Here is a 13,040-nt window from a genome sequence, read left to right as displayed (position 1 = left end):
TCAATCTACCAACTGGGAAAAGTGCTGATTAATAGAAAAAGCTACCAGCTAGCATAATTTGTGACTCTATCCTATAGCTCAGAAAAAAACCCCAAGTTTTTAAGCATGGCTTATATATAAATCTCAAAGGGTTCAACTCTGTGATTAAGACTCCAAAATTAATCTTCTTAGTCTCTCTGTAAAATTTTTCAGAATTCAGTGGACAAGAAATATTTAGTAACAGCCTTGTCTTAGTTGAAGTCATGAGGTATAGTATCACCAAAGAAAAGTAGTTGGAGGACTTATAACTCCATGACCTCATCTAATCTGACAGAAAGTTCAGTTCAGATTTTAAAAAGAAAGTAAAAATAGCTTGGACTTTGCAGCTGTGTGCTTTTTTATGTATAGTGCCCATAACAGACACACTCAATACCTGTCAGGCTGAAGACATGTATTCTTAAGAAACAATTTATATTAAAGTAGAAACCAAGCCATCCCTATTGTAAAAATATGTATCAGCAGTGCATGCTGTATGTTCTTTTGAAGAATTCCAAACGTCGACTCCTCAAAACCATAGGTGTTATTTGTACGTTATAACCAAGATATGAAGACAGAAGGTCTAAAGGAAAAAAAAAAATCCTGGAAATTAAGTAATGCTTTCTTTTAATGTCTTCAACTCAGATTTCAGTAAATACCTTAACTTCACTCTACACTTGAAAAGCGCTCTAGAAACCAGGATTTCATATGGACTGAACAAAAGCATCTCATTTCCACCCCTTTTGCCTATCAAGCATCCATTGGCATTTGGTTTTGGATAAATAATTTTCAAGATTTTTGAGGTCAGCATTACCTATCACGATAAGCCTGTGTTTTAGAAACCTCAAGTCTAGACGTACATTGCTGAGAAAAAATGTTGCCTAATAATAGCAAAAGTGCCAGAAGCTACATAAATAGCCAGTAACTAAAAGCCTTCTTCTAAAGGAGAAGAACGAAGCTGGGAAATTCTACAGTGTTTGACCTTCAGAATTCAAAACAAAACCAAGAATAAACAAGCTTACAACCAAGTATTTTCTGGGTTTAGTGCTATACCGTTATTTAAGATGTTTAAGATACATTTTCCCACTCTGCTTTAGCTGCTTAAATAAGCTTTTAAATAATTAACAAATGTAATCTGAAGAACAAAGGTTAAAGTGTTCTACAACACAATATTAATATAAGGAAGTTCTTCATTTCTGTATAGTTTTGTGAGTAGCCACCATTCCTGTTCCTACTGTTTTACTTACCCGTTTATCAATGTCATTATGTTGGAGCTGGACAAAGCGAGCACTGATAGCAGCAATATAGCTCTGCTGGTTGGAGAAAGCAACTCTGCCGGCACCTTTTGGGTACTTCAACTCTGGGTCTGTATCAATGCCAGCATAGCAGACACCTCCATATAAACGGTCCATAATCATTGCCAGTTCAACTGCAAGAAGTCGATATTAAATAGTATAGATTTAATATAAATAATAGTGCTGCATTTGGTTTGTTGCATTAAAAAAAAAACCAAAACGTGATTTGCCTTACTGTACTTGTCTTCCAAAGTCTAAAATAGCAAACCCCAGTGCTGGTTTTAACAGACTGAATCAACTCTACATGAATTATAACAAAATATGAAAGAAAAACCCAGAATCTGTAAAAAGAAACTTGATGTGACTGAAGTGTGAAAAAAAAAATGCAGAGTTACATTGTTAAAGTAGGTATCAGGTCAACTGGTTTAGAATTTATCATCTTGTAAATTACAACTGTGGTATTTGGGGCAGTATTCAGGATCTCCCCAAGCTCCAGCCAGGCTCATTAATGCCAGTTTACCATAAGATCCCTTAAAAGATATTCCTGTGTTTAGAATCTGGTATTTTGCCCTGAGTACTAAGGTTGAAAAGACATTAAGGGGTTTACATTTGAAACAAAATTTTGTGAAACAGAAGTTACTGCACTTAAAGCAAGCCTACATTTTGGATGCAACTTAATATTTTTGTAGAACAATAACTTGATGGTTCTTGCTTTTTCTGACACTAAGAATAACTCTGACGAAGTTATAAATATCATTCATAAAATATGACAGGCTGAGTGTATGGCTGAGGAAATACACAGGAGGAAAATCAAGAGAAAGAACTGAAGAAAGTGGAGAAGGGGCATGTGAACTGTGTAAAGATGTTATGGTCACCAAGCCAAGTTCTCTGTAAAAGTTGATAGGCAAAAAAATTTGTCAGATGGATGAGGCAAAGACCTGCGTAAAGCAAGATACTAGGACCTGCACAGGCCCTGCCAAGCCAGCCATTTTTCTATGCTAATGTGTGAAAACACTATCAGTAGCAAGTTAAAATTCAGCTATCTAGGAGAAAATGAAAAAGATAAACTAAATATTTAAATCCTTTTTCTTCTTGCAAAATTCTTACTGGTTAATTACATACAGAATAGAGACAATTTTCAAATTGAGTGTGTATGTGTGTTTGTATAAATTGTGTGTGACATTAACGGAAGACCATATGCTAATTTGTCCATTTGCAAAAAGCAAACCAATGTCTGACTCATTCTACCAAACCAGGTAATACTCTTGCTCCAAACAGTAAGGGAAAACTATCAGCATAACATAGTGACTAGTAGATTCTTCTGCTTCCTAATGATTTGGAATCATCATTTGGGTAGTGACCCCAGAAAGTGACAGTACAGAATAAACATCAGGAACACTTAAACATTTACAACAGTATTTCCAGTAAGTTACTCTTGCCAATAAACAGAGAATATATAGGATTCCAGGGCAAGGAAACCATGCAGTGCTCAAACATCTTAGTAAAAACTTCTGTATCAGATCTTTAAAGCTGCAAACAAGAAAAACTGGAAATTATTTGTCTGCTTTGGAGTAGTTAACTATTTCAAGGCATCTATTTTCAAATGCAAATGTAATCTAGGACATGCCAAATTACGCAGTTTTATAAAGGCTATAATTAGAAATGAGGTAATTTTTAATTGTTACTATTTACATAATTACTGTCTTACAATTATGCCTTATTTTAAGATGGTGAGGAAAGTGAAAGTTGCCAAGAAAACTGGACTGGGAGAAATATTAACTGTCAGCAATAGCTGGGGAACCTTGTGTACAGCTTCCCAAAAGAATTAGGATTACCAAAAGATAAAGCAAGGAGGTGAAGTTCTAGTGGACTGGAAAGTGGCTGCCAAAGGAAAGTGAGGGCTACCAGGAAACCTGACCCTGAAGTCCTTCTTCCAGACATTGACGGAGGGACCTTGTCTATAACTCCATGGGAAAATTAGGGTTAGGGTTGAGAAAAAGGGAAAGAGAAATCATAAAGCTACAGTTGGAATTGGTTTGGAAAGGGTCTGGCAGAAGTTTGTATTCTAGTCAAAGGAAAAGGGAACTTGTCTGCATCTCAGCCAAACAAATCAGGGTTAGGATTAAGGTGGTACAAAAACAAAAAAAAAAAAAAAGAAAAGAAAATTCACCCAAAGTCTTGGATATTATGCAAACTTGGAGAAAATTGTTTCTACGTAAAATCCTAATTAGTACCCGATTTAAAAGATAAAAACGTTCAGTTTGTATTTTTAGATAGGAAGGCACTCACTGATTTAGAAAGTGAGCTATATCTTTGGAAAAGGCAGGGTGTATTTTCTGTTCTTTTACATACGTTATATAATCTCTTCAGCTTAATCTGGAACCCCCTGCTACATACCCTACATTTTCCTTCTACTCACCAGCTCGGAGGGGCCGTGGAACTCCTCCAACAAAGATAGTTTTTCTTGGATCCAAAGGCTGAGACCCATCCATCACAAAGTCACTGTCACTTAGGTTCCAAGGTCGAATTTGTACCTGTTTTAAGAATTGTTTTTAGTAGAGGAAATTGACAACTCAAAAATAAGAAACAACTTCCAAATCCTTCTATAATTAAAAAATACAATTTTAACTTAACAAAAGCAGTAAATCAGTCATATAAGCACCAAAACAATTTGAGAACATAGCTTATCTGTTTGAAAGAGGGTGAACAGATCATTTATCACCTCTAGAGGCCAGGCTTGAGTCAAATTTCATCATAGCAAACTCCTACCTCATTCATTCCCTGCCCCCAATCGCCATTATAATAAGAAATCCGTGAAAGGACTTTCAGAACATTTTACCATTAATGTGCAATTACAGTTGCAGTTCGGGCTTCTGGCTTTCCTGAAGTCACGTACAGTGATCCACAAATTTCAAAGCAGTCATAGGAGCGGAGATAAAATTAATTTCTGTGCTTGGATACAAAAGGTGTTTTCATGTGCGAATGCTTGCTTCTGTTAAGCAGCAAGCAACACAGTCAATAAGAAATCTTCAGATTACACAGAAGAAAAGCCGCTCACAAGTTATGTGGATAAACCTGTTCATCCATCCATTTTTTTGATCCTAGAATTCACATAAGCACATTCTCTGTGCTGTAATATTGGGTTTTAATTCATCTGTGCAAGCTTTTTAATAGTGTTTTTAAAAGGCAGCACTTTTTTATCTGATCATGTTCTTCTGTAGTTTTCATCTAACCTGTATGTATCCACAGCTACAAAAAAGACTAGCATTAAAGAATATTAAAGATGTGAACAATAGAAACAGGTCACCGTATGTCTTCTATTCTGCTATAGCTTTCTGCATTACTTGTTTTTACTCTACAGTTTATAGTGGGTAAATAAGACCAAAATCGTAAATTGATTAGCAATAGCATGCAGAAAAAATACTAATTAAGAAACCTAATGAAGTACAGAGGATATTTGAAGCTATCTAGATTTTAAGGGGGGGAGTGTGTGTTAAAATAAAGCCTTATGCAATGAAATGAAACATTTCATAATATAAAGGGAAAGATTATAATCTGATTGTTTTACAGCTAATATTGTAAAAGGATGCATACTCCTGTGAGATACTAGAAGTACCAAATATAAAAGTTAATTGAACATAGCATTTATCAAAAAGAAGGAAATGTTTAAAACCATGTTGTGCTGATACAGAAAGACAATTCAATGTAACAGCAAGGGCAGCAACAGGAAATGGACAAGTCAATTAACTGTATTTATTTATTTATTTATTAACTGAAAAGAGTAACAGCAAGTGGGTCAGCAACCAGCACAAGTGTCATGGCATAAGCTACTTACTGGTTTATCCTTGATTGTGGGACTCGACACACACAGGTAAAGTTTCCCATCTTCTTCCAGACAGGCATCTATCAGAGCTTGTACAGAGCTTTCTTCCTGGAACAGCAGAAAGGCATAACCTTGGAAAGAATAAAGGCACAAGAAAGAAAAAAACAGGTTAATTTATAAAGCATTTTTTTGATAAAGAAAACAAACCCAAGTGAGTAAGATATACAAATTACAAATAACTGTTAAGGCTGGTAGGTTTTTTCATAAATTAAATTCACCAAATAGATCATACTCTCATACAGTATTGATTTCAGAATGGAAGCAAGTGTGTTTGCTGCATATGAGTATGTTTATTTGATTAATTAATGATTTTGAGCAGTAAGAATATAGGCTGGAGAATAAGGGATTCTTATCAAATAGCTGTATCTAAGCTATTTATTAGTGGTATCTGCTGATATCTGTGTTCATCGTCTTACAAAGCAGGCACCAAGTTTCTGGTTACTATGTACAATGAATAAATATTAGTAGGGTCAAAAAATTGGACAGGTAAACAGATAAACAGACTTCTATGCTTACATACTGAACTCTGAAAAAACTGCTCACCTAAAGCCAGTAAGCATGAGCAAAAAAGAATGGCATGCATTGTCTTTTATTATGAGTCAAAGACCTGCTGTTGTTATTTCTATATAAATAAAGCAGTTCAAAAGAAAGAAAGAAGAAAGTCCAATAAAAATTGCTCCAAGTGATTCAGAATTCCAGGACTTTAAATTAGCCACTAAAACTAAGAGTGTGGCATTCAGTGCTCTTCTGAATGCAGCTGGCAAGAAAGCTTTCTTCAGTTTTTCTTAATGTTGTTAAATTTGAATGAAGATTGGACCCAAGCAGTCCATGCTTTTGCTACTTCAGAAATGAAACTAATACAGCACACTGTACACCAAGAAAGCCACCTAAAGGCTGGCTGCTAGGCTTGAAAACAGCTGCCCAGTGTAGAGGACTTTTTCAAGCATGCATTGCTCTTTTGCACCACAATCAGTACAACTCAGTTTTCTCACTGAACGCGAACATGTTTGCTTTGACCTTTACAATTTGGCACTTGTGAGTCTTACAGGCAACGTCTTTTCAGAAAATCTGCAGCAATTGGAGGCAGCTGGAGTTTAGGCAGGGACTACTAGACTCTCTCTGCCTAAGACCCTTGACACAAACTAAGCATCTGCATGATGAAACAACATATTTAAATTATGACAACCTTTGACATAGCTTCACACAGTCTATTTGCTATTAATATTGTACCGACTTACCCTAATTTTGCATTATTGAGTGAATACCATTTGGCACGTCCTTTTTAGATAAATTCTACACAACTCTGATTTACAAAAAAATTTAAAATAGACACTGAAAAAGTGTTTTCCTCTGTAGAGTTATTATCTACCAAATTACATCTTCCCCTACTATCTCCAGTCCTGTGTGACTTCTCAAAGAACATTAAATTCTATGTAGCTGTTTGTTTTCAGATGTGACAAAAAGTTTGCGCTAACAACATAGTTATAGCCTAGAACACATCTAGAAAGACTCATTCACCCAAGAAAACAAAATAGTTTGATCGTCGCTCTTCCTAGCAAACAATGAACTTGCATACCTAGAGCTGGAGTAAAGATACCAGTCCCAATAAACAGTTGAATACTTAATGAGTAAAAACATTGGTTTCCTCTCTAGCAAATGTAATTCTCTTAAAACAGCCCCCTAAAGATATAAACACACTTTAACATTTTAGTTTTAGCCTTTACAAAACTAATTATATTGAGTTTGAAAATAATTAGCTTGCGGTCACCGTCACTTTTAGCTTCATTTTACTTTCCATCCATGCACTTCTTGTATCTTCCTCACTCCGTGCCATCCCTTCTGATTATATACAATAATCAGAGCAAAAACTTTTTACAATTCACTGGAAAAAGGCAACAGTGTATTTTGTTGTAAGAAAAGTCAGTACAACTTTTAAAGGGGTACTAGCAGAGGGAAGATGAGGAAAAAGATTAGTTTCCCTAAATTCTGAAGCACACAGCCTAGGAGCTCCTCAACCTTGAACTCAAGGATTCATTACTTTATGGAAAGCAGTACAAGAGCTAAGCTCCTTTGTACATGTCCCATTCTGACATCTAAACAGTGACACAATTTCCATATGAAAGGATAATTTAGTTCAGTTCGTCTAATTTCACTTAACCTTGCTGGGAACAAACTGGAAAATCTGGCATGTATGCTGTGTCCCACAAGCTTGAAACAAGGTTGTCACCTGAAATGCAAGATACACTTGAAACGACCATATAATGTTCTATAGTCTGGAAAATGCATTTTTGCTAGCCTAGACAATCTGGAAAATCTCTATTTCAATTAAAATCAACGTAGACATACCTTCTCTAATGATGGGAACCTTTCTGTAGTACTGAAAACGCATTTTGTAATAAGGCTTCAGTGATCCCTTCAAAACAATATGCTAGATGGAAAGGTTAAGGTGCTTATTCTGCCTTTCTTTTAATAGCAGAATCTTGATATTCATACTTCTATGTTAAACACTGGCATGTTGATACAAATTACAGGCCATCCTATTGGAGTTTTAGCTAGAAGTGTATCATGCATGTGTTCTGCCCATCCTTCCTCAATGCAGTTACCAAAAGTAATTCGTAAGTTCTTTCAATTCTTGCATTTGAGAACAGCAGTGTATAAATTGCTGTTCAAATACATCAACCATAAGCTGCATCTTCTGGTACAAAGCCAGCATTTTGGCATTCAATTGTTACATAATCAACAGGGAAAGATTAACCTATTCCTGGCTCTTAGAATTGGGGCTACTTCTCAAATAAAGAAAAAAAAAATCATATATAAGATCGAAGAGTATTTGTATATCCATGTCAGAGGTCTGCATATCATTTATCGATTTACTATATAACTGACCTCAAATCTGTAAGTCCTAAAATTCAGCCCACTTACAAAATTAGGTGTAAAAATCATATTCTAAGGGTCATGTGTTTTCAGTTTTATAACACTGAGGTTCAGTGGCAGAACTAAGAGAATGAAGAGAAGAACTTTCTTCTCTTTACATAATGCATAGCAAGTGAGAATTGTCTCTGGGTAGTCACATATATCCATTTCATATGCAAAACAGAACTCCTTAACACTTGAAAAAAGTTAACTACCTTTGAAGCACACTTTATTCTATCTTTTTAAAGTTTAGACTGTGCCCTTTCTGATGTTTTTATAGGCTTCAAGATTACAATAGCATCTATCATCCACCTAAGATCTTATAAAACTATGTCAACATATATCTACCTTATATTATTATGTAAAAAAATAAGATGGCATTAAACTGGTAAAGAAAATTTATGTTCTAGTCTCATGTCTTTGGGTTTATTTTTGGATGGTGGAGATGGTTAACTCAAAAAGCAGATTTAAATAGACATTTTTTTCTTTAAATATAAGTAGCACTTTTATTTTTTCTGGATTTTAAAAAATAGCTTTTAATTGAATAATGGTTGTATTTACTAGAACTTTTAGAATAAGTCTGTTTTAAAAGCCCACAGCAAAGGAACATTTAGAAACAGTGTGAACCAAATTTCTAAATCAGTTAGTGTGATGACAAAGGGTCATTGCTCAAAGTCAGCCTTAGTAATCTTATTAGAAGATGCTTTGAACATGAATAAAACACATTTCTAAATCCAAAGATGAAATGACTATTAAAAATGAAACTCATTTTTTAAAAATAAAAATCCGAGGTGTTAAAAAAAAAAGCAGACTTTCTTTTAAACATTGCAGTGACACGACTGGATTTTCAAAAAACATCAAAGACTTTAAATACTTAAAAACCCTCAAAATAGAAAGGGCTGTAATCTCACTTAGCTACTGCAGAAGAGTGAAATTATGTATTAGTCAGAGCTGCAAAGATGAATTTCTTTTAGTCAGTCTAATTTTAAATGGCACTGTATGACCCTGTCAGCTGATTCCTTTCTCTGAAAAACAAAAGGTGCGCAAGAAATGTGAACAGTTCAGCATCTTACACTGAGATTCCTGTTCATTTTTATGCGTTTTTCAGGAGTACCAGACTAAGTCTGAAATGCAAGAAATCCTCCATACGCCACATTAAAGGCAGGTTTTGGGGTAGGTTTTGTTTGTTTTTAAATTAAAGGTATTTGCTCCATATCCTGAGTTCCATTGAAAAATAATTGGGTCCTGAATCTAAATAGCAATTAAATGAAATTTGCATAGTTAAATGGAAGCCAGGATACATAAGGAAAAGTCAGCAAGCAAGCAGATCACATGGAAGAGCTGACTGGAACCAGAGGCTCAGTATCAGTAGCTTCTGTGAAATAAACTGCATGTCTTCATATTTTCAATTTTACCATTAAATAGGCTGCATCACTGAAATTACCAAAAGAATGGAAACTAGCATTTAAGCCTTACTACTAATGATCTTACCATATCAGAAGAAACAGAGAAATTAGAAACCTCCTATGTTGTCATAAATTTTAAGAACAGTTTTTCTCCACATCTTTCAATGTAAATGGCAAAGAAAAAAGAAAAAAACCACAAACACAAAAACCCACCCAAAGAACATCAGCTTGCTCCATGAGGACATGAGGCATTGTTTTGAGGACACGAGAGAAGTGCCCCAACGTTTCCTCTGCACTTCAGTGCTGAATAGAAAGGACAACATTTTGATAGTGCTGTAGCGAGTATATGCAGCTAAGGATTTATAAAGTTCTTTCAATTCCAAAACATGTCAAGCAGCAGAAAGGATTTGCTAGTCATCACTACTTCAAGACTTTCACCACTTATGGGGAAAAGTCCCAGTATATATATACACCATCTCAGTTTGTCCTGTAGTAAATACTGCTACCCCACCTGTAACTAACGAACTCCTACCCACCTGTAACTAAAAGGATATTCTACAAGCGTACTGTACTAAAACCTTTCTTTTTATCTGGCACTTTGCTTCAATGCTAGTGTAAAACATTGCAACAACAAATGTATAGGGTTGTCTCTGCTTTCAAAGGTCACAGCCATTTTAAAACTTCAGACTTTGGACTGCAACATGATCTATAGCAGTTATAAATCAGATTTAAAGTGTATGAAAACATAAAAGGCTGTAACATACAATTTGGCTTGTTGTAGTCACATGAACTAATCATATGACAAAGACTAAATTTTTGATGAGGCAAGAGTTATCTTTGTGAAGTTTACTGGGTCAGCAGCATGAAAAAGCATGCATTTACATTCCTAAATATCCAAAAAGCAACTAAATTCAGAATAGAACTTTCCAATTTTGGTTTTCAAGGGAAATATGAATGGGGGCCACTCTGGGGGCCACAGCTCATTGTCATTATCTGGAGGGGGTCAGGTCTGCTGCTGCTGCTTTTATTCTGAACAGATGGCTGAAAAGAGATCAGTTTCCAAATTTGAACAAAACTTGTTACTTTTCTTTGCAAATAAGTCAATTTCCAATTCTACTCCAAGCATCATTAATGTAGGAAAATTCTAGATAAATATCAATAATCTGATTGATTTCAGCTTCTATTTCATGCATAGTGTTAGCATGAGGTAAAATTAACTTCACAAAAACTTTCAGGGGAAGAGAGCACAGGTCCCCAAGTCCAGGTTATTTTTTAGCTGAAGTCAGTTATTTTTAAATAATAAAATGTGATATTTGGATTTACAACATAAATTAATTCTAAATGATATGTTTTTCTTAAAAATTATTTTTAAAGAAGAAAGGAAACAGCACTTACTAGAGCTATGATACACAAAATACTTGGGACTATTGTCAAGAGCTTCATTCAAAGTAAAGAACTTCTAAAAGAGAAGATGCCCAATGTCATTTACATAGACCAAGCCAGCAACATATTTCCTGATTTTGTATGATTCTAACTCTCCCATGAGCAGATAGATATAATCTGTGCCTCACAGTGAGTGAACTGTGCCTAGAGAGGAACATAAGTTGTAAGACATTTCTTAAGACAGCAGGCAGAGCTTCAGTAACTAGACTTTGACTTTCCTTCTTTCAATCAAGTAGTCAATTTGTCAGTTGCTGCTGTGGTGTGTTGCTGGTTAATAATGGGTTTGCATGTTCACTCACATGTGGATTGTTTTCAGGTTCTAGTTGCTCAAGTTTCTTGTCTTTGTTGACCATATGGAAAAGAGGCAGCTTGAAAGACCTTCCTTAATAACGGAAGGTTTTTCCAAAACTTGATTACTCATAGCTACAGAACAAATTTATCTCTCTCAAAAAAACCAACAAAGTTTCTGGTTAGTGAGAGTATGCATTCCCCTGGGAGATCAGAATGGTACATTTTACCAAAAAAAATTACTGGACTTACCAAATCGTCTAAAACATTATGTTTTTCACTTTACCTGTACAGCTTCCATTGGTATACAAGAGACTACTGATTATACCATCTTGGTACAATTAGTAGTTACATACTAGTCCTACATATCTAGTCCCAAAACTAGTTAGAATTTGCATGGTATAAAGTAGATTAAAACTGCCAAACACAGCACTGAGACATCTGAGAAAGACCAGTTCTCAGCTGCTCCTAGCTTTTGAAATTAGAGCGCCGCATATATATGGCTTGGGCAGAGGCATCCGTGGTGTCTTCCACTCCAGCACCTGATGCATTTCCATTGTCTGTCCTAACCTCTGATTTGAGAGAACAGAGGTATAATTTGGGATATTACCTTCAGCAAATCGCTGATATACATATATATATATTCAGATTATATTGCACTAATTTTATATTGCTGCATCATTATCTTAGGAATAGAATCATGTGGATCACCGCAGTGATTCTAGGAATGGAATATGGAATATTTTAAGTATAATGTTTATAGGAATTTATAAAGAGAGCACAAGCTTCTAATGCATGAAGTGATTACAACTGATCACAGGAGTGGGAGCAGGGAATGACTTATTTTTAAATGACCCTCTGAAACCACAAATATGCTGCAGTGCTAGAACAGAATCTCTCTTTCATCACCACCCCCAATCATCCCCTTGAACTTACTCCAATGATTTGAAAGAAGAATGGTGCTTCATAAATTAGTAAAACAAGACATAACACAAGCTATTAGCAAAACAAAATATTATCAGGTCCTTGATACCACTATTCATAAGATTGCTTTTATCCTGGAGCCCATAATACTAACAGATCAATTAATGTATTTCCATTTACAAGACAGAAGAAAAGGCAACATTTAATGAATTGGGGGGTGGGCGTGGGATGACACAAACCACAGTAAAATATACTTGGCTTTAGAAGTGGTTAATGAGAATCAGACAAACATTTAACTGCTTCCATTTGACAAAAGCGGTCTGGTTACTTCCTACAGGTAAGTGATGGAAAGCTTTTTCTGTACTTAGACATGTTCAAATTTCAGGTAATGCTTTCACTTCTCCACTCTCTTTTTGCTGCCTAAAACCTTTTTTTAGGGTCTTAGGCGTTAGTGGGTTTTGGAAGAAAATTTAGCTAGATATTGTGAACTGACAGTCATTCAAATCAGAACTAGCAGCATTTTCTTTCATATGTGTACTATGAAGTGACAAGACTGAAGGAGAAACATATTTTCTGTCTGCTTGGGAGTCTTTTAGCCATGAAGTATGCAAAATTTCAGTATAAACAGCTACATAGAATTATTTAATATACTTTAGCTTAAATATACGTTCGCTATTTAAATATATCATTGATAAGAGACTTCTCAATCAGAATTCATATTTTGTTCTCCATACAGACATTTCATAGTAGCTACAAATCCAGTGGGAATCTATGCCAGACTATTTTTACCTCCCGAGTAGGCCATGTGATGTGTACTCAATGATTCAGTTTGATATAAGCAGTATAATATACATGTATGCTCAATTAGTATAC

At 35.2% G+C, this 13,040-nt stretch overlaps 1 protein-coding gene across 4 annotated transcripts in view; it reads right to left on the bottom strand.

The window, feature by feature from the left end:
- CPEB3 (cytoplasmic polyadenylation element binding protein 3) overlaps positions 1 to 13,040 on the bottom strand; it is a 92,552-nt gene that overhangs the window by 7,459 nt on the left and 72,053 nt on the right. For all 4 annotated transcript variants that reach the window (XM_055792412.1, XM_055792461.1, XM_027788899.2 and 1 more), the window contains 3 exons: positions 5,146 to 5,264; positions 3,730 to 3,844; positions 1,263 to 1,444 (listed from right to left, as the gene is read on the bottom strand). In XM_055792412.1, coding sequence (XP_055648387.1) covers positions 1,263 to 1,444; positions 3,730 to 3,844; positions 5,146 to 5,264 — 416 coding nt within the window. The remainder of the gene's footprint in view (positions 1 to 1,262; positions 1,445 to 3,729; positions 3,845 to 5,145; positions 5,265 to 13,040) is intronic.

Source organism: Falco peregrinus, chromosome 1 (assembly GCF_023634155.1).
Source record: "Falco peregrinus isolate bFalPer1 chromosome 1, bFalPer1.pri, whole genome shotgun sequence".
NCBI classification, from domain to species: domain Eukaryota; kingdom Metazoa; phylum Chordata; class Aves; order Falconiformes; family Falconidae; genus Falco; species Falco peregrinus.
This window is presented reverse-complemented; position numbering and strand designations above follow the sequence as displayed.